The 22021-nt window shown below is 40.7% G+C and overlaps 1 protein-coding gene across 2 annotated transcripts in view; it reads left to right on the forward strand.

Annotated features, from left to right (window-relative positions):
- PELI1 (pellino E3 ubiquitin protein ligase 1) overlaps positions 1-21420 on the forward strand; it is a 55590-nt gene extending 34170 nt beyond the window's left edge. For both annotated transcript variants that reach the window (XM_077814043.1, XM_077814044.1), the window contains exons 2-7: positions 5919-6063; positions 7025-7154; positions 10018-10119; positions 17608-17805; positions 17913-18101; positions 19063-21420. In XM_077814043.1, coding sequence (XP_077670169.1) covers positions 5993-6063; positions 7025-7154; positions 10018-10119; positions 17608-17805; positions 17913-18101; positions 19063-19629 — 1257 coding nt within the window. In that variant the 5' untranslated portion in view covers positions 5919-5992 and the 3' untranslated portion in view covers positions 19630-21420. The remainder of the gene's footprint in view (positions 1-5918; positions 6064-7024; positions 7155-10017; positions 10120-17607; positions 17806-17912; positions 18102-19062) is intronic.
- Positions 21421-22021: the final 601 nt, after the last annotated feature.

Genomic DNA, 22021 nt, shown 5'->3' on the forward strand with positions numbered 1-22021 from the left:
TGTACAATATCTAACACAATGGGGTTGAACCAGCCATTAGGTACTACTGCGTTATAAATTGTTAGCTTTCATGTAAATCCTTCAACTGGTAGATTGGCTGGGCTAGTGGGTTCTGTCCCCTAAGACAGTGGCTCTCAACCTTTTCAGTCTACTGTACCCCCCTTCCTCTTGCCTACCCCCAAATTTCACCTCACTTTAAAACATCTTGCTAACAAAATTGGACATAAAAATACAAGTCTCACAGCACACTATTACTGAAAAATTGCTTGCTTTCTTTTGCCCTATAATTGTAAAATCAATTGGAATATAAATATTGTACTTATATTTCACTGTATAGTATATAGAGCAGTGTAAACAAGTCATTGTGTGAAATTTTAGTTTGTACTGACTTTGCTAGTTCTTTCTATGTAAGCTGTTGTAAAACTAGGCAAATATTTAGATCAGTTGTTGTACCCCTTGGAAAACCTCTGCATACTCCCAGTGGTACATGTATCCTGGTTGAGAACCACTGGCCTAAGAGCTGTGTATGGCATGTCTGACCATGCCTCCTTTTCAAAGGAGGAAACAATAGACTTTGAGAAGGGTGTTCAGCTAGGAAAGCTTAATAACATTCTCTCTCTAGTCTGATTAGTTGTTGGAAGTCTGAGAGGCTAGATCACCTCACAAGAACCTTTACAAGCTTAGAAAATAAAAAATTGCTTTCAGTTCCTTATTGAACTGTTCTAGATGGTAAAACTGAAGAAAGTTTCCTTGACATGGAAAAATTACTGACAAGGTTCTAGGGGCAGGAAATCTGATAACTACTGAGTTTTCAGCTGCTTGTGCTGAAGATCTTGACTACCATTGTGCCAAGATAATTGATCTTTTAGATGTGAGATTTCAAGGAGACTGCTGAATTGTATTTCTATAATCTTACATTAACCTTGTTTGACTCTTAAAGACTTTCTTGTCATATGAAAGATTAAAAAGGCACATTATACTGATCATAGAAATACAGGGAATTGAGAAAGAAAAGGCTTATTTAAATAAATCCAGTCTATTCTGCCAGATCAGGAGGGTTTCCTACAGTAAATCCTTAAGTACTTTGTCCAGTTCTAAATGATTGATACAAATAGGCCTCCACCACTTTCCTAGAAGACCCTATAATATAATATTGAGTGTAATTTTCAATTTTGTGAAATTCCAGTAAGACTACTTAGAAATTTCATTGGAAGACTTTTTATTTAAACTTGATTAAGGTTCTTGCAGTTCTTGGTGGGGAATCCACAAAAGGTCTGGGTAAAGGATTCTTTTAAAAAGTCATAAATGATTTTAAGAAAACATGATTGTCTATAACACTAAAAACAAAGACAAACCTGACAAAGGCTTTGTCTGTACTTCTCAGCCATTGGTGCAAACTCCCAGTGTAGAAATGACTTGCACTAGTGTGAATCGTGCTAGAGGACTGTAAGGGCTTAAACCAGTACGGCTGAAATTCCATTGTAGAGCATGCCCAGGTTTCATTGCAAACAGGGTAGGGAGGGGACATGTTCAGAGCTGACATAAATGGTGTATCATTTCAAAAAATTGGGAGTAATTACATATCAAGGGGATAGTGTCACAAGAAATGCAACTAACAAGGGCAGTGAGAAGGTACATGAGGAGGCTGAAGGCCTCCCCCTTGGATTCCTTAGCATGTGTTACACCCACTTATACTGACTTACCCATGTGTAACATATGTCAACATGTATGCCACCTCTGAATTTGTCACTGAGGGCCTGAGTTTTGTAGGTACTTGAGTTTGGAGTTGTTGGTGTTTAGTACTTCTGAAAATCAGGCCTTCCAATGCAATTGACATTGCATTCTGTGCAATTGACAGAATCTTATATGCTTGAATTTAGCATAAAAAGCTGGAGAATTTTAGTTCAAAAACGTTCATGTAAATTACTGCCTTCCTCTGGCAGTGGAGGAACAGTTGTTCCCATGATCACAATAATTGGTTTTGTAATTCTTGAATTTTCTCCTAGGGGAATAAGATCTTAATGTGGTTGTATCCCCCCAAAATGAGTTTGGTTTGGATTCCACTTAGCTTAACAAAAATTAATTAGTGTGTTTTAGATTTAGGTGTGAACAAAATCTTTTTGTACTGTGGTTTCCAAGTTAAAAGATAACTCTCTTTAGAAGTCTGAAGTGGTGCATCAAAAGAGGCTGTTGTCCTGGCTGAATTGGTGTTTAACATGAAACGTGATCCACTGTTTTGGTCAATGGTAAGAGTCTCTATGGGTCTCTGTTCTGTAGTCCTCTTCTCCAGAATGAGGTTGCTTGGCCGTCTGTTTATGTAATTCTTTAAAGAGGTTTATTCTCCTCTGAACGTGCATGTGTAATTCCCATTACAGCCAGTGAGAGGCAGAGGGTCAGAACCTGACTTTGGGGCTGGCAGCTGCATTTTTCCAGGGCTCTCCACAGAACAAATTTTTACCTGAAAAATAGCAAGGGGAGAACGTTCCAGACCTTTTCACACCAAAATCAAAACTGCATCTCTCAGATCTTTTCCTATATCCTCTGGTACTGCCAGCATGAGGCAGCTTTAAGTATACTGCTCAGTACTCTTACAAGTAAGCAAGGCACAGAAAAATCTTACTTACCACACCATTTTATTTACCGGTCTAATAGTATTCCCTAATGGACAGTATTGCAGATTCCATGGTAGTTAAATGACTGAGCGGCAAATGTCAAGATTTTAAGGACATCCAATGTACATTTCAGAAGAGGAAAAAGCAAAGTACTGACTATAAAATATGATGGCTAAGGCAAAAGTGGCAGTATGCAGAGAAGACTGAACTTTGATCTTTTCCGCAGCCTCTGTTCTTCCTATCTACATTTTATAAATGGGTTAGTCATTAAAGAGAGGACTAGAAATATAGGGGTGTCATTTTTGACATTTAAAGGCGATGAATAGTTGCTTGTAACATGCTTTGCCCAGACCAACATGGAGGTAAATCCATTTTATATTGAGCAATGCTTCAGTGTACTTGCATGGAGAAACACTAGAGAAAGCAAAACAGGAAATGCTGTTGCAGTTATGGCTAATAAAGAAAGATGGTGACAGGCTGTTGCAGGCCCATGTGCTTCAAGACACCCAATACAGGCCCAAACCTACAGGCTCTCCGTGCCTAGGCTGTATCTTGCTAATGAGCTCCATCACAGGGGAAGATGTGGCCCCAAGAAGTCCTTGGTAGTTTGTCTCCAGCAGAACTGCGCTGCCAGGTTGTAAGGGCAATCCCACTGGGGAGCAGAGCTGGTGTGTAGGCACAAAGAACGAGGAGTACTTTCTTTTTGCTGATATAGACTAACACGGCTACCACTCTGAAACCTGTGCAAGCACAGTGTCTCCATGGTGTTGGCTCTTGAATTCCTGGACTCAGTTCACCGTGGGCAGTGGGGGGGGCTGGTGATGTGGCCTGTTGATGTGATGTTTATGTAAATATTCTTCAGTGAGTAAGGGGTTCAGGACTGAGCCCTAAACTTGTAGGTTATTTAAAAAAAAACCTTCCCTTTTAATCTTTTGAGATAATAATTAAACACTCCCCACGTGCCTGCCTGTACTAACTTTGATCATCAAACCAACAGGCAGGTTTTCTTTCTGGATTGTGACTTCATTGCATGTGAATTCCTAAGGAGTCATGGCCAATAGTCTCAAACCTAAGTGCCTAAAATGAGCTCCTAAATCCATGCTTAGGCTCCTAAATAAAAGTGCCCTGATTTTCAAAAGGTGCTGAGCACCTGTAGCTCCAGTTGAAGCTAATGAGATCTGCTGGTGGTGCAAATTACTTAAGCACTTACGTTTTGAAATGTTTTGCCCTAAATTCTTTGGTCTCCCATAATTGGATGATTGACTCCAAGGACATATACTAGACATATGACCTTATGTTACTGGGCTGTGTGCAGGCAAAAATCAAGTAATTGAAAACATTAAGGTAAGGTTTTAAATCCATTATTTGTATATGGACTGAAAATGGACTGACTTTAATTTGACTCCTCACCTCCACCTCCAGAATAAATAAATACTGGATAATCTCTCAGTCCCAAATGTGAGAATTACCTGTAACATAATTTATGACACATATCAACAGGTGACTTGTGGGACTAGGTTAATTGGGCTTAATATCAAGAGCATCTAAATATTTGCCAGTAAGCTGTGAAAGGCACTCAAAGCTTTGTTTCGTTAGGGCCCAATCCTGCATTGCTGAGCATCACTTAAGTGCTGAACACCTGACTCCCATTCAGGGTTCATGGTATTTTGCAAGAGAGACTAAACGGCTACTGTGAGCATTCAAACAAGTCTTTAATTTAGCTGGCTTTGTCGCTACTATGTACGTACGTTCTACTTTGGGTCATTTTTTCACCCTGTGTTTCAGATTAAATATTCTGTCACAAGTTTTTTGCCTTCCTTTGTAGCTTTTCAAGTGAAAGATTTAAGGTCTCACCTGGGTCACCTTAGACAGTGTGGTCTAGTGGTTGGAACATGGGACCGTGAACCAGAACACCTGGGTTCTACACCAAGCTCTGCTGCTGACTTGCTGAATGGCTTTGTGCAAGTCATTTAATCCACTGTGCCAGAGTTTCCCCATCTGTTAAATGCAGATAACGGTTCCCTGTCTCAGGCATGTGAGGATTGATTTAGGGTTTGTAAGGAGCTTTTAAACATGTGAAGTTCTGTGGAAGTACCAAGGCTCCCATGTGCTACAGTAATACAAATAATTAATCATTTATTTTCTTGATTATTAACCGTAAGTTGTTTTGTTGGGATGGGAAGATAAAAAAGGTTGTTACCTGCACAAACGCCTACATCAAGTGCGTGAGTTGAGTTGAGCTATCATTGATTAGTGGATTGAGTTTAGCATGTGGAACTCTTGAGTTCAGATCCTTCTTCTGTTACTCAGTCTCTATGGGGCAAGTCACTTAACCTGTCTGTTTCCTTAGAAGTATGAGATCTGTACTACCGGAAATTATTCTCATTAACAGATGTGGGGGAATAATTCAGGGCTTTTTCTGCAAATAACAGGCTGTTCACTGTGTCTGCATTCATATCCCCTGTGCTCTGTCCAGAAGTAGCTCTAGTGAATAAGTTTACTGGAAGGGAAATTTCAAAAAAGCAACAAATTTTAAGGTAATTTTAGAGAATCTGTGGTAAAACAGTTGTGAAACTTTAATCACGGGTATTTACACTAAAAGTCAGGTTCTAAGAATTAAACTCATCCTGTCTGGAGACAGAAGCAATACCATGTGACCTCTGTGTCCAGTCAAAACTTACTGTAGTATCAAATACTTGCACTTAACTGCTCACACTCAACAGCGCAAGAATTATTATTCAGCAAATAATTTTGAATCCCAAATATATTTGATAAAACTTATGTGCTCATGGACAGTTAATGATCAGAAAATATATTCTTCATTCTAGTCTTCTTACTAGGCAACCTCCTGTCTTGAGGGTCTACCCTAAAGCATCACCAAGCATATCTAGTGCAGTCCTACATCACTTATGTTAAATAATCAGGAAGGGTAAATGAAAACTCTATTGCAGATTCATTCTGCCATGGCAACATTAGACCCTATCACCACACTTAAATTAGCCTCTTTCTAGGCTATATTTTGGTGATTCCAGGAGTTAGACTGCCTTCAAGTAACTGGAATTGTGTACGCTCTTTTATATACATGGCAGAAGCAGTTATTCAAGACCAACTGAAACATGGGAAAACAGTGTATATGAAATGATTCCACTAGTGCAGCAGGTCTGGCAGACCAAAAGATAGACATGTGGAACAGTATATGGTTATGCTGGATGTGCAGGCTCACTTAAGCCATTGTGTATAGCTGATTTGCAGACAGTAACTAATTTCTTTGGCATCTTCTAATTTGTTTTACCTTTATTTTTACAGGAAATAATGAAAAAAGTCTGCCAAGGCTCTTGATTAGAGAACTGGAATTTGAGAAGAAGTCACTAACTAAGCTCATGTTTTCTCCTGATCAAGAAAATCATCCATCTAAAACACCAGTAAAATATGGTGAACTGATTGTATTAGGGTAAGTGTCTTGTTTAGAAATGAGTGCATAGCAGTGAGGTCAAATGTTAGATTACTGCAGTGCCTCTGCAATGAAAAGTGAGCCAATCACATGAGGCTTTGATAGGGCTTTGAACTGTTGTGTGGAAGACCTGGGTTTGATTTCCAGCTCCATTCTCTTGCTTTCCAGGCCAGGCAATGACCTCTTCAGAGATCCCAGTCTGTGGCTGGAAAGACAGGATCTTTGATAACATAGAAGGAAATCCTCCTTTTTAAAGTCTTGTCTAGACTAGGATAAACAAGGTTTTATTAAAAGCACGCTAGCTAATGTATTTTAGAATCCTAGTGCAGACTAGGCAAATTGATCAGCCAATGTGTTACAGTACAATGTGATCTGTGGGGGCTGCTCCTGTCTACAGTAGGGTGTTAAAACATGTTAACAAACATACTTTGTAAAAAACATCTTTTCTCCTAGTCGAAGTAAGCCCTAACTAGAGGAAAGGGGTGTTTGTTATTTATCTGAGATCTTCTCTGGAAAAAATAGTCCTTTTGCAGTAAGTGTTACTCATAGGAGTCGTCCTTCTGTTATACAAGCAAATTGACGATAATGCTACTTGTAACAATAAATCTTACACATTTACCAGCTTAGGGCCTGCTCCTGCTCCCTTTGACGTTGGTGTGAGCAGGATTGGGCCCTAAACGTGCACACATGGTTTTCTCCATCTGTTTTTCTGACTGCACCATTTAATTCTGTACACCCAGAGAGATGTCTGTATACCATATTCATCTATTCTCAAGCTTATAGTCCTGTGCAGCTGTCTAGCAGCTTCTTTTTTCATAATACGTTATTTACCACAAAGATTGTTTACAGTGAAACTTGGTTTTTAGATTACAACACAATACTTGTTTAGCAGTTGGTCCAAATTAATTTAAAAACCATTATTTCTTCATATATTTTATCTGCATAATGGCTTTTTTCACAGGTATAATGGCTCTCTGCCAAATGGAGATCGAGGAAGAAGGAAAAGTAGGTTTGCTTTATTTAAAAGACCCAAGGCAAATGGGGTGAAACCCAGCACCGTGCATATTGCCTGCACTCCTCAAGCAGCAAAGGTAAGTTTGACAGTTTGTTAGTTGTAGGCCAGAGTCTGCTCTTTGACACCAGTGTACATCTACTGAGCTCAGTGTAATTACCCAGATATAAAACTGGTATTGGACGCATCAGGCTCTGTGTGGGAAATGGTTGGGAGGTGTCTGTCCCGTTGGTGCCTTTCACTTACTGAAAAAGAAACCATTTAACACAAATCCAGTGCCCAGTCCTCACCATATAACACAAATAACTACTAAGAGTTAAGCTGGTCATATTGTTTGGTTTTCCTCCAGAACATGCTACCAAGGTGTACTTCAGATTTCCTGTTTTCTCAGTCTGTCTAACTAGAGATAGGTCTGTGCTTCATCTGGAGCTGTGCACTTCGAATACACCTGCTACTCAGTCCACTGGTGGTGGTGGTCAGCCACAGATGGGGAAGGGGTGAAAGGAGCTGTTTCACAAAAAGTGTTGCAAGGGGCTTAAAAAAAGTGTAAGATTCTCCCTAGGAGGAAGAGCGGGGAAGGTTTCAAACCTAGGAAGGAGCACTGATGAAGCTTAAAGTGTAAAAGGTGATAACTACTGTGTCTGGGCTCCATGCGCACTTGCACTGGAACCAATCCTGCCAAATGCAGAATATTTTCAGCGAGCTGCCGAGTGCCCACTGCTCCCACTGAAATCTATGGGAACTGAAGATGCTTAGCAGCCTGGCAGGAGGTATTCGGCACGTTTCAGATTCAGGCCTATGACTAAACACAGTGGAGCCAATGTGGTCCCACTCTCATGTGTAAGGGCTATAGGATCTGACTCTGTTTAGTATCTCTAAATATGTATGCTCTGACAATGGGGAGTACCAGTTTATACCCCTTTAGCTCAGGGAATTACATAAAATAGCTGGGTGCTTTTTTAATTTGGGAGAAGTATAGAAGAGGGGTTTGGTTCTGATGCTGTAATCCAGTTGATGTGCTCACAGCTCCTATTGAGTTCACTATTTCTCCAGCCTCATAAGTACTTCATTCACAAGCAGACTATGAAGACCTACTTGTTCAGTTATAGACAACTAGCCATTGTTTTGCAAGTCAAAAATGGCACAAACCTCCAAAACCTCCACAGCCCTGGCTGACAAACTGAAAGTTTAATGTATTTTGCTAGATATCTTGCATCCTGTGTTGAGTAAATTTCCATTTCCTTTGCTTTGCTAGCAGTACTTACTGCTTTTTGTCCAGGTAGCTTACAAATCACCCCATGATATCACAGTGTATAAAAGGACTGTTAAAATAAAATCCACGCCTCCCACCCCTCCTTTGCTGTTGCAAAAGGTCAGGATGTGGAGGTTTTACAAATGCAATGCTAGTATTTTTAGCCTTTGCCATGCTTAATCATTCTTCGCATCTTTTGTATCTAGGCCAAAGTGTGTCTAACACTAGCCATGACTAATGTGTCTGTCACATAACACGTGTCTTGTTTCAGTGTGGTGAAGGGACCAGTTGGGTCTGTTTCTGGATCAGTCCTGCGTTATTTTATTTTTTAACTCTGGTGTATGAACAGTGACACACCTTTAGCAAATTTGCACCTGTGAGTTTGTGCAGTCATCAAGCACAACAGAAGGCTGGCTATATTCCTAGACCTGAGCACAGAGTTTGTATCCAGCCCACCAATGAGGGCAGTGCCAAGCTGCAGCAGCCAGGGGAAATTCTGGAGGGGTTGGGACTCAGAAGGCACTGCCCCTTCCAGAGCTCTGTAGATGTGCAGGAGGCGTGTTCGCAGTGTGCCATGCTCTGTTGTGGATTGTTCCTCCAGGGCTGCTAGAAGGGAGCAGACTTGCACTTCCCAGATTGCCGTGATTGTGATTGTGTCTGGAACTTGAACGGGGGAGAGTACATGGTAAAGAGAGTCCTTTGAACCCTCACTCCCCACCTTCCATGCCCCTACACAAGAGCCTGGCATAGTCTGGCCCTTAATGTTTGTTGTAAGCTACATAGCTTACTTACTATCTCTACAAGGTGTTGCAGAATTTCTAATCTGCTGGGGCAGCACCTCCTTATGGGGAGTGGGTAGCATGTACTTCCTTCCGCAGTTGGCTAACTCCACTAGATGAGGTGGAGGAGGAGGATCACAGCCCCACCACTTGTAACTGCGTTAACCGGGAGCATGCAAGGACTGCAACTGTCAGCAGCTATTGAGAGGAGGAATTAAACAGGGAAAGCTCCTTCCACACTTATGTCTGTACATATCCCTGTAAGAGGTGGCTTCAGTCTCCCCCAGAGCTCTAGATGTTGGTGTCTTGCATAGCCATGTAGTGAGGAGAGCATTTACCTAACGTCTCATATTGATTACTTCACCCTTTTTATCATAGCTTGGATAAATATCACCTCTTTGTTCCAAAGCTGAATAGTATTTGAAATAACTAAGTGGGTTGCAGGTGATAGTAAAACACTGAATTTTCTAGTTTGGGGGCCATATACAACTCTCATGGACTTAGCACAGCTCATGGAATGCACACTGATGCTTACTGTACTCCACTCACATTCTTTCTAGGGTGCCAGGTCTGGGAAATCTGAGTGCTGTGGTTTTTACCAGGATATCCTTGATTGCTTTTTAAAATGCAAAACCTCTAGATTGCTAAAAAATTAAATTAAGACCATTAAATTAAGACTCAGACGGTGTACTGTGTGAGTGTCATGTTTAAAATCAGTATCTGTCTACAGCGAAGCCACAATTTTTGTGCCTTTTTCTTGCGATCTTTTAACTTACAAAATAACACGAGCATTGACTTATCAGTCTAACTACTATAAGTCTACTTGGGTTGTTCCTCTTTGTCAATTGACTAGTGTTTGTTTTCATTTGTGATGCTCAGATATTCTTTATTTTTAATTTAATTTTCTATAGGCAATAAGCAACAAGGACCAACATAGCATATCGTATACCTTGTCTCGGGCCCAGACGGTGGTGGTTGAATATACACATGACAGCAACACTGATATGTTTCAGGTATGTAAAGCATGTGCAGTATATATTTTTCTTACCATTATAAGAAAATGGCACAAGACGTGCTCTCGCTCAAATTTTTTTCAGTGTTTGAAGGTAAAACGTTTTTGTGACTAATCCACCAGGACAAGGAGCACGGTTCTACTCTTCATTCTGCCACAGACATCCTTTATGGCTGTGGCCAGTCACTTCACTCATCTGTCTTCTGTAAAATGGAGACTAAGGGATAACTGTCTCACAGGGGGAGCTTGAAGCTAAGATCTTGCTTACAAAGTGCTTTGAGAATCAGTCACTAGTAGGTGCAGTGGAAATGCAAGTGTGACTAGTTGGACCAATAACTATTTTGTGCTATGAAAAAACAGCACAAACTTTTTCAAGAAAGTCTAATATTTGAGTGAGTTCTGTACTGTGAAATGTTGGCATGTAGGGCCCACTTCTGATACACCACTGTAAATCCGAAGTCATTCCATTGCCTTCAGTGGAGTCTGCGTATTCAAACAGAATTGGGCCCACAGCATACTTTTAATATCTCTTACAGCTTTCCTCAAAAGGAAAGGGTTCTGTTTTTAAAAATGAGGGTTTGTTCCTTCTCTCCAGTGATTGAATTCTGTGTTGAAGTTAAACTAATTTTCCATGACTGAGCTACCAAAACAGGGGTTTTTTTAACATAAGAACAGTCATACTGGGTCAGACCAAAGGTCCATACAGCCCAGTATCCTATCTTCCGACAGTGGCCAATGCCAGGTGTGCCAGAGGGAATGAACAGAACAGGCAGTCATCTAGTGATCCATCCCCTCTTGTCCATTCCCAACTTCTAGCAAACACAGGTGAGGGACACCATCCTTGCCCATCCTGGCTAATACCTATTGATGGATCTATCCTCCATGAACTTTATCTAGTTCTTTTTCGAACCCTGTTTTTGTCTTGGCCTTCACAACATCCTCTGGCAAAGTTCCACAGGTTGACTGCGTTGTGTGAAAAAGTACTTCCTTTTGTTTGTTTTAAATCTGCTGCCTATTAATTTCATTTGGTGGCCGCTTGTTCTTGTGTTAGGAGGAGGAGTAAATAACATTTCCTTATTTACTTTCTCCACACCAGTCATGATTTCATAGACCTCTATCATATTCCCTTATGTTCTCTTTTCCAAGCTGAAAAGTCCCAATCTTATTAATCTCTCCTCAAATGGCAGCTGTTCCATAACCCTAATAATTTTTGTTGACCTTTTCTGAACCTTTTCCAAGTCCAGTATATCTTTTTTTGAGATGGGGCGATGACATCTGTGTGCAGTATTCAAGATGTGGGCATACCATGGATTTATATAAAGGCAACATGGTATTTTCTGTCTTATCTATCCCTTTCTTAATGATTCCCAACACAGAATCATAGAAATGTAAGGCTGGAAGGGATCTCAAGAGGTCATCTAGTCCATCCCTTTGTGCTGAGGCAGGACCAAGAATACCTGACCGGTGTTTATCTAACCTGTTCTTAAACTTCCAATGACGGGGATTCTACAACCTTCCTACTCTATTCCAGTGTTTAACTATCTTTATAGTTAGGCTAGACATTAGGAAAAAAACTTCCTAACTTTTCCTTGCTGCTGCAGATTAAGCACATTACTTCTCGTCCTACCTTCAGTGCACATGAAGAACTGATCCCCGTCCTCTTTATAACGGCTCTTAATACGTTTGAAGACTATTCTCAGCTCCCTCTCCATTTGTCTTTCCTCAGGCTAAACATGCCTGGTTTTTTAACCTTTCCTCACAGGTCATGTTTTCTAAATCCTTCATAATTTTTGTTGCTCTCCTGTGGACTCTTTCTAGTTAGTTCACATCTTAGTGTGGTTCCCAAAACTGGACATGGTACTCCAGCTGAGGTCTGACCAGTGCTGAGTAGAGAGGAACAATTATCTTCAGTGTCTTAGATATAGCATTCCTGTTAATACCTCCTAGAATATTAGGCTTTTTTGTAACTGCATCACATTGTTGATTTATTTCTGATCCACTGTAACCCCCAGATCCTTTTCTGCAGTATTACTGCCTAGCCAGTTATTCCTCATTTTGTATTTGTGCATTTGATTATTTTCCTTCCAAACTGTAGTTCGTTGCACTTGTTTGTTGAATTTCATCTTGATGATTTCAGATCAGTTCTCTAAGGGCATTTTGAATTCTAATCCTGGCTTGCAATCCCTTCCAGTGTGGTGCTGTCCACAGATTTTATAAGCATACTCCACTCCATTATCCAAATCATTAGTGAAAATATTGACTAGTGCGGGACCCCACTAGATACATCCTCCCAGTTTGATAGTGAACCACTGATAAATACTGAGTGATGATTTTTTTTTCTCCTTTCCCCAACTAGGTACCTTATAATAATTCTTCACCTAGACCAGTGCTTCTCAAGCTGTCTGATGTGGGGGACCGGCAATTTTTTTTCCCAATGTGCACGGACCACCACTTGAGTAGCACTGACCTAGACCACATTTCCTTTGTTTGCTTATGAGATTGTCATTTGGGACTATAAAAAGCCTTACTAAAATCAAGGTACATCATGTCTACACCTCCCCCCTCCACTAGGCCGGTAACCCTATCAGAGAAGGAAATGAGGTCAATTTGGCATGACTTATCACCCTATGATCCTCTGGATGCTTGAAAATTGATTGTTTAGTCATTTGTTTCAGTATCTTTCTGGTATTGAAGTTAGTCTGATTGATTTTTGGTCTGTAATTCCACAGGTCATCTAAAGAGGGGGAACAAATAAGCTATCTTTGTAAAAATGTTCTTCAGGCAGGCTTCTTTAAAATCACCTGTGGCAGTCCATGTGGACTGATGAGTTATCCTGCCTAGAAAGCAGAGTACATGCAATAGAAGAAATATATTGACTCCCCACATCCCCTACAGCAAACCCCTCCATTCCCCACCAAAAACTACCCCCAAGTGCCTAGTCTTTCTTTCGCTTTTGTAGTAATGTAATCCACTATACCATGAAAATTGGGAGAGAGGGGTCGTCTGTCAGTTCCATAAATGGGTATGGAATAGGAGAGCTCAGGCAGCAAGTTGTCGAATTCAGTAGCACCCCAGTCATTTGGATCTGGCTATCTGAACATCCTGGATGCAATAGGGTAAAAACTTCCCTTTAAACTCTTCAAGCATTGTAACAAACCCAATGACTTGTTTGACAGGATAGTCAGTTTCATGCAATCCCACCATACTCAGGTGTGTTGAATAGGTCTGCACTGAAGACCTAATTCAGCCAATTGTTTGCAACCAGAAGAGGGGGAACTACCTTGTCAGCAAATGCACTGAAGGTAGATTCCCTCCCTCCCCCCCCGCCCCAAATGTTTTTTCTGTTATGGCAGGGATTTCATTGTAAACGCAAGCTTTTTGTACCTTGTCTCTCCTAACAAGAAGGACCCTGCTTTCCAATGCCCCATCAGAACTGGAGGGCGAACTCACATGTTCCAGGTATTCTTTCTAATCTGTATTTCCAATAGGTCCTAAACCTGGCGTCAAGAATTGGAACATATGGTGGGTTCATGCAGCCATTAGGGGCTCAATCATTCCCCTCCCACCATGATTAAAGGGATCACTTTCCCACTATTTTGACATTGCAGCTGCTGATCTGCTGACTTAGATAATGGGACTCACCTTTCTGATGCGACTGCCCCCAGGGGGAAGTTCTGTCACATCTGACTTCACTACAGTTTTTTATTCTATTGGCTGCTTTCTGCCTCCTGAATAAACCAAATTTTAGAGGTCGTCAAGGAACCATCTCCTGCACCTTACATACTCCAGAAGGGACTATCTCAAACGAAAACAAAAATCTCACACTGGAAGGGGAAAAAATCCCAAGAAACGTACCTGAAGATCATGCAGAAAACCCAAAATGATGATGATGAAGAAAAAGCTGACAGCCATCCAACAGAGGAACAGCTACAACAACTCCAGAGAACCCAAGACAGCAGGTCCCAGCACGTGGATGCTACACAGCCCCTCAGCATCCTCAACCTATCAGACTCTACCTAATTGAAACTAAAGTATCATTCTCTAAAGGACTAAATTCTGCCCCAACATAGAACGTGATGCCACACTAACATGTGGAGAACTAGAAGAATTCTTCCGCTGACTGTGCCTCAAGGAATTCTTTCACAGTGAAGATGACGCCACCCACAACTATCACATCCCCCACCGAATAAGATAAGAAAAAGAAATAATCTGACTGGATGTCCCACAGCAGAGGAAACTACACACTAAATCATTAGATTGGTTGCTTCAGGAAAAGATACTCTGAAATCCTCAACAAATATTGCAGTTCACCCAATCTTTCTACTGCTGAGAAGATAGTAATACAGTATCTGAAATCCAGCCACCAGAAAGTGATCAAACCTGCAACCAAAGGGGATACCATTGTAGTCTTTAATCATGGCCAACAGACAACTCTAACACCACTTTTTATAATGAATTCTAAGATGCCACACCACAATTCGTACAGGAATTTAAAATTACCATCAAATCCTTCCCCAAACAACTCCAAGAAAAACTCTCCAACTTCATCCCTCACAAACCACCCCAGATTCTACATGTTTCCCAGGCAGACCCATCGTATCTCGCCATAGAACTCTTACTGAAGAAGTATCAGGACTCATAGAAACAGCCTTTAAACCACACCACACACACAACCAACTTCCTCCAAGACACTACAGACTTCCTCCAGTAACTCCATGACATTAACGACCCCCCAGAACACACACACTCTGCCATGTGAATGTCACCTCCCTGTACACCAACATCCCTCACCATGATTGCATTGCTGCCTGCCTCAAATGCCTAGAAGACAATGCACAACACTCAAAAATCCACCCTAAACACTTTGCCAAACTCATCCTTTTCCTTCTCACCCACAACTGCACATTTAACAACGAACATGTTAGTCCAAACCAGGGGAGCAGCCATGAATTCTAGGATGACTCCCCAGCATGCCAGCCTCTTCATGGACCACCTCAGAGAAGAATTTCTGGAATAATATGCCATGAAACTAATGATATACCTGAGATACACTGATGTGTTCATCTTCCGGACAGATAACCTAAACACCCTCAGAAATTTCCCATCACCCATTGCGACATGGGCCCATTTGTGATTCACTACTGTGTCAGCAATTCTTATCCAGCATGACTTACTCACTACACCTCCCACACTAGTGTCATGATATTTATTTAAAAGGTGATGTAATATATTTGAAATTTAATAACACACTGGTCATTAATGTCATTGTGAAATGGAGTAAAACTTCAGTTATGAACACCAGAGTTACGAACTGACCAGTCAATCACACATCTCATTTGGAACTAGAAGTACACAAACAGGCAGGAGCAGACACACAAAAAGCAAATACAGTACAGTATTGTTAAACGTAAACTATACATTTATTTTTCTTCTGCATAGTAAAGTTTCAAAGCTGTATTAAGTCCAATGTTCAGTTGTAAACTTTTGAAAAAACAACCATAACGTTTTGTTTACAGTTACGAACAACCTCCATTCCCGAGGTGCTCATAACTCTGAGGTTCTACTGTGTATGTATTAACACTATATAAGAAATTATGGGTACTCACTGATATTCAGCTTTACAGTTTGTGCCCAAACAAAGGGGTAACACGTCTCTCCCAGACAGGAGGCAATGTCACAGCTATATACCTGTCTCCTATGTAAATTAAGTATGGTGGAATCAAAACAGTGGAAGCCCCATTTATGTACAGGAGAATCGGAATTGCATAGGAAGGGGAAAACAGCATGAGGTCATCCTGTCTCTTGAACTTTGGAAGACATAAGCAAGACAGAAGTCATGTCTGGTATCTATCACTAGACAGACACAAGGGGCAGGCTCTTGCAAGCTGAGAAAGATGGTTTCTTCAACCAACAAGTTGAAATACCTGGAAATGGAATATAGGTGAGAAACCTGCTTAGGTAAAGATCTTTTATGAAGGAAGACAAGGGAAATGAGCCCCTTGTGTTTCTGTGGAAGGTCCTGATTGATAGAAAGTCAGCCACCTGAAGTGTGACACCCGTCCATCAGTCTCTTTCTAGAACACTCCCACAGTAGCATCAACTTTCTGGACACCATGATCAGCTTCAACAATGGAACCCCACATATGACTATATACAAGAAATCCCTGGATCACCACACTTACCTTCATGGATCCAGCAACCATTCGAGACACGTTAAGAAATCTATCTACAGCCAGGCACACAATATACAGGACTTGCTCCAGACAAAGTCTGGGATACACACCTAAACATACTTGCAACCTTCACTTAACAAGGGCACTCCACTGGAGAAGTAGATTGCATCATGGAAAGGGTCACCAAAATACCCTGGGAGAACCTGCTTCAGTACAAAGAGGGGAACCCACTGACCACATAGAACCATATAACTGGAAGGGACCTCAAGAGATCATCTGATCCAGGCCCGTGCACTCAAGGCAGGACTAAGTATTACCCCTAGTTTCCCCTAAAGCCCCACACTAGAATCCATATGGGGTATCATCAAACAGTTATAACCCATATTTGATGGGGACCACATCCTAACGAAATCTTTCCCAAACCCTGCTTCTGGCCTTCAAACAACCGTCCAACTTTGTCTTGCTCATCCAGTAGCTAGCTCCCCACCAATCGGGACACACCAACTCAAAGTGACAACAGATGCAAAACCATCAGACATATCTCCACTGCTACAATGGTTAATATCACCCACAATACACCTGTCTGGCACATATAAAACCCATGAATCTTATCGCAACTTGTGGTGTACCTCGACTATTCTGTGCATGAAATCAATTGCTACGCTCTCAAATGAACTCCAACAGAAAAATAAGACACAAATACCATATCACCTGTGGGCAAACACTTTTCATAAAGCAATCACTTCATATCTGACCTCTCAATCTTCATCCTCAAAGGAAACCTGCACACCTTCAAAAGGCAAACCTGGGAACTTAAATGCATAACTCTGCTAGATGCTAAAGTCCATGGACTCTGAGAGACTGCTTTACAACAATTTGTAACACACTGCACTGCCTGCCAACTCTTAATTGCCTCCTACTTTTTAAGAAGTCTCCTACAGCATGTGTGAACCTGTTATGCTTAACAATCTGCCCCAACTTGTATTTGGGTTAGCCACTTCTGTTACCTTCCCTAGACTTGAAGATGAGCTCTGTGAAGCTCGAAATCTTGTAGTCTGCACCAACAGAAGCTGATCCAATAAAAGATACCTTACTTTACTTACACTGGTCCCATTTTATGAGACAGTATGGCTACAGCAACGCTACAATCAAATTAGAGGTGGAATAACTTACCAGTTCAGAGGGGGTTAGTCTCAGGTGGTAAAATGTCTTTAGTCTCTGAAAGGTCATGGTTTATTCTTGACCACTTTAAAATGTTTAAGTTTTAAATATTTTGTACTGTAGCTTCTAAGTCATGTGTGTTTTTCCCTCCTCAGATTGGCCGGTCAACAGAAAGCCCTATAGACTTCGTAGTGACAGATACTGTTCCTGGAAGTCAGAGTAATTCAGATACACAGTCCGTACAGAGCACTATATCAAGGTTTGCTTGCAGAATCATATGTGAACGGAACCCTCCTTTTACAGCAAGAATATACGCTGCGGGATTTGACTCATCGAAAAACATCTTTCTTGGGGTAAAGAGACACATTCTCTTCCCAGCTCAGTGCAGGCTTATATTTAAACTAGTTTATACCTCAGAATAACAGATGAATGGAAGTTCTGTCTTTGTCATTCCTCATAGGAAAAAGCTGCCAAGTGGAAGACATCCGATGGACAGATGGATGGGTTAACCACAAATGGAGTTCTTGTTATGCATCCGCGCAATGGATTTACTGAAGACTCCAAACCAGGGGTATGGAGGGAGATATCTGTGTGTGGAAATGTGTTCAGCCTCCGTGAAACCAGATCAGCTCAGCAGAGGGGAAAAATGGTAAGTGTAGTGAATAACATTTTATGCTGCATAATTGATACAGATACATTGTTTAAGGCTGTACCTAGGGCTACATAAGGGCCAGAGTATGCTTGATTGACTTAAACAGTATAGGGCCTTACTCTGTTTTTAGTGACTGCTCATGGAGTAAGATGCTACTCAACCCGAGTAAGACTGGCAGAATCTGGCCCTAAATCATTCATTTATTGTATGTCTACACTGCTGTGCTAAATTTAGTGGCCCAGTCTAGCATGTTGGTCTGTGAGCAGTGGAAGCTTTGCTACATCATGATGTGGGCTTTTTAAAAGTTTTTAAAATTATTTCCTAACCCTCCCTTTTCACTTGCATCTTTACTCACATTTTTCTCATTTTGTGGGGGAGGGGAATTCCCACAGTTCTTTGGATGTTTCAGAGTTAATGTAATGTAAACCTTGCTCTAGAAAGATGCATGAGATATAAAACCAGACTTGTCTTGATATGACTTTTTTTTTTCCTGAGTAAAAATTTTTTTAAATCAGATGTTTTACTTGTTTTAAGTTGTGGTGCATTTGTTTAGGAAAGATGGTGTGCTGATTGTGTGTGTGTTTGTTTGCATACACTACTACTAACTTAAAACTAATGTTGCTTGCTCCCATGGCAAACTATTGCTCTTTCTTTAATCGACTTAGCTGGATGCATGATCAGGAAGGAGCTCATGATGATTAGGCATGTGGGTGCTTTTGTTGGCTTCAGTTTTAGGGTCCTGAACTTGAGACATAGTTAAAGGTGCCTGATTTTCAAATAATTCTGAGCACCTACCCTCTAAATATCAAGCTCTTTCAGATCTCAGATTGAGCACCCAAAATCACTGCTAGTTGAAACTCTTGGCCGGAGCTCCCTAGCCAGGTTTTACAGTTGTTTTCTTCAAAATCTATACAGCCAGTTTGAGTAACTTTGTGATCTGTGTGCATTTCCATCCCAGGTTGAGAATGAAACCAACCAACTCCAAGATGGTTCATTAATCGATCTGTGTGGAGCAACGATGCTGTGGCGAACTGCCGAAGGCCTTTCACGCACTCCTACGGTGAAGCACTTGGAAGCTCTAAGACAAGAAATAAATGCCGCCAGGCCTCAGTGCCCTGTAGGGTTTAACACATTAGCATTTCCTAGTATGAAGAGGAAAGATGTTGTAGATGAAAAGCAACCGTGGGTGTATCTGAACTGTGGCCACGTACACGGCTATCACAACTGGGGAAACAAAGAGGAAAGAGATGGGAAGGATAGAGAATGTCCCATGTGCCGCTCTATTGGCCCCTATGTGCCTCTGTGGCTTGGATGTGAAGCTGGATTTTATGTAGATGCAGGACCTCCAACTCATGCGTTCAGCCCATGTGGACATGTGTGCTCAGAAAAAACAACTGCATATTGGTCCCAAATTCCTCTTCCTCATGGTACTCACACTTTTCATGCAGCCTGTCCGTTCTGTGCACATCAGCTGGCTGGCGAACAGGGTTACATCAGACTTATTTTCCAAGGACCTCTTGACTAATACGCGTGTCTCTCAGGACTTCATTAAATTTATAAGCTAAGCAATTCTGATTTTAAACAAACTGTCTATTTCATATTCTCTGGGTTTTGACAGTTTGCATTAAAATGAAGATTTTTTTGTTTTGTTTTGTTATAGCAGCTAAATCCCTTTCTAGATGAGGAAAAGCCTGGAAACAACGAGATTATGGGGAGGAAAGGGAAAGTTCCTGACTTTGTTTAATGTCTACTTTTGGAGAAGGGGAGGGAATTTATGCATAGCGAAATTCAATGCCTTCAATTTAATGTTTTTGAATGACATGTCCTTGGTGTGTTAAAAGTTGCTTTTGGGGGGGGGCGGTGTATAACTGTGGGTAAATGTGGTCAGTTCAAAGGACATTAGTTTACAGCTTGGATGCAAACATTGTAAAATATAGCAACATGTATATTAACTTTTTCTATTTATCTTTATTATTGAAATTATCTTATGGCATTTTGATAGAGGAGGAGCATGGTAGTAGTGTGTGAAATCCATTGACTGGATGCATAGAATAGTCCTTGATGGAGGAAGGTTAGAAGAAAACTGTAGAAGTACCTTTTTAAAATCTAGAGTACTATTGAGTTCTTAGAGTAGCCGAATGCTTTTTAAACAAAATTAATGCAAATTACATTGGTGTAAAAATATGCTTTAAACTCACACAAGATAATTATGATGGACTTTTTAAAATGTCTGTCCATTGGGTAGGACTATAATAAAAGAACTGGTCACAGGAAAACATTTACCTGATTCTTTGAATATGCAATTTTAAACTAGTTTAAGGATTTTTCTCCTTCTGTTAACTAATCTTTTATTTACCATTAGCAATGTTTGAGGTTTTTTATTTATTTAAACAACAAAAAACGAACAGCCAAGACTCATCTGTTCTTCACTGTTAGAATAGAAAAAAGCCATGAATTAGCCAGAAAGCTGTGTTCAATTTAAAGAAAATTATTCATTCTGCTTTTAGTCTAATCCCTTAATTTGTATGCAGGGTGGGTAGATGGCACACTGGCTTCATACACTTTGCCTTTCAGCTCCACGGAGCTGGGTACAAATATGTATTTAGGTGACAATTGAAGACATTGCAGCCTTGGAGCTAAGATGTTTGTCCACATCCCCAAACCATCATGTAAACTGGCACAATTGGCAGTCTGTGCTCAGGAAGAGCTCCGATTGAGTTGTATTCATGGCGCTTGAGGTGGAGGAAGCTTGCAGAAAAGTTACTCACACCATGGCTGATTAAGTCCGTTTTTAGTCTCACTTTCAATATCCCTCCCTCAAAATGCTCCTCTTTCTTTGCCCCTCCACCCTCCCCGCCACCACCACCAATCCCTTACCAGAAAAGGCCAGTGCATTACATGGAATTTGAGGCTAATCCACCATGCTTTGTGACAAACATTCAAATAATCCTTTTAGGATTGAGGTAAGCTTTTTTTTAAACTAGCTTTTTAAACTGGTTTCTCTACTTTGGATTGGAAATATGTACGGTATAAACTGATAGTAGCAAATTCCCGTACTCTGTAGCATAGCTTTAATTTATCCTATCACAAAGCTGTTCTGAACTTTCCTTGATAAAAACAAACTGAATTGTGTTTAGAAGTCATGAATTATTTACTGTCAAGAATTCTTTCTCCATTTTAAAAAGATACGTATATATATTGTTTGGTTCACTCAGGAAATGTATGTGTCAGGAAACCTGTATTATAAGTTCAAGTAGCTGTCATGTATAAGTAACTGCTGTTACACCATTTCAAAGAAATATAATTGATTTTGACATTTTTCCGGTTTCATGCATTAAGTAATGAGACTTATGCAACAAGGAATCCCTGTATTGTAGTTGTTCTAATCATTTATATTCAGACTATATATACTGTAGTTTAATTTTTATTTTCAAATTAATTTATTCAAACTATGTGAGTAAACACTTTTCAAAAATAGAAATTACAGAGTTGCCTATTGCTCTGTTGCATTTGTTTCTGCTCATATGGAAAAGATTTAACAAAGATGGAAAGGTTACAGTACTTTTAAAAATGACTGTTCAGAAAATATCTCCTTCACTTCAAGCATGTTAGTTTCACTTGTATTGAGAGCAGAGAAATCTGATGAGATGACCATCAGGGGTTTGAGATTTGGCATGTTCATGGCTTGACTAGCACCTCCCTCCCTCCCTCCACATGGAGGGGATCTCCCTCCAAATTTTGGCAAGGATGAGAAAGAGTGATAATTACTCGCCATCTTCCCTCCTTGGCACTTCATTCAGAGGAGGACAATATGGGCGGTACAGCTCTGCACTGCACCCAGACTCCAAAGTGGAAATCCAGGCAGAGGTAAAAAGGCATACCTCCCTCTGCATCTTCTTGGGCATATCTGACTGCTA

The sequence above is a fragment of the Eretmochelys imbricata genome, chromosome 3, assembly GCF_965152235.1.
Source record: "Eretmochelys imbricata isolate rEreImb1 chromosome 3, rEreImb1.hap1, whole genome shotgun sequence".
Lineage (NCBI taxonomy): Eukaryota > Metazoa > Chordata > Testudines > Cheloniidae > Eretmochelys > Eretmochelys imbricata.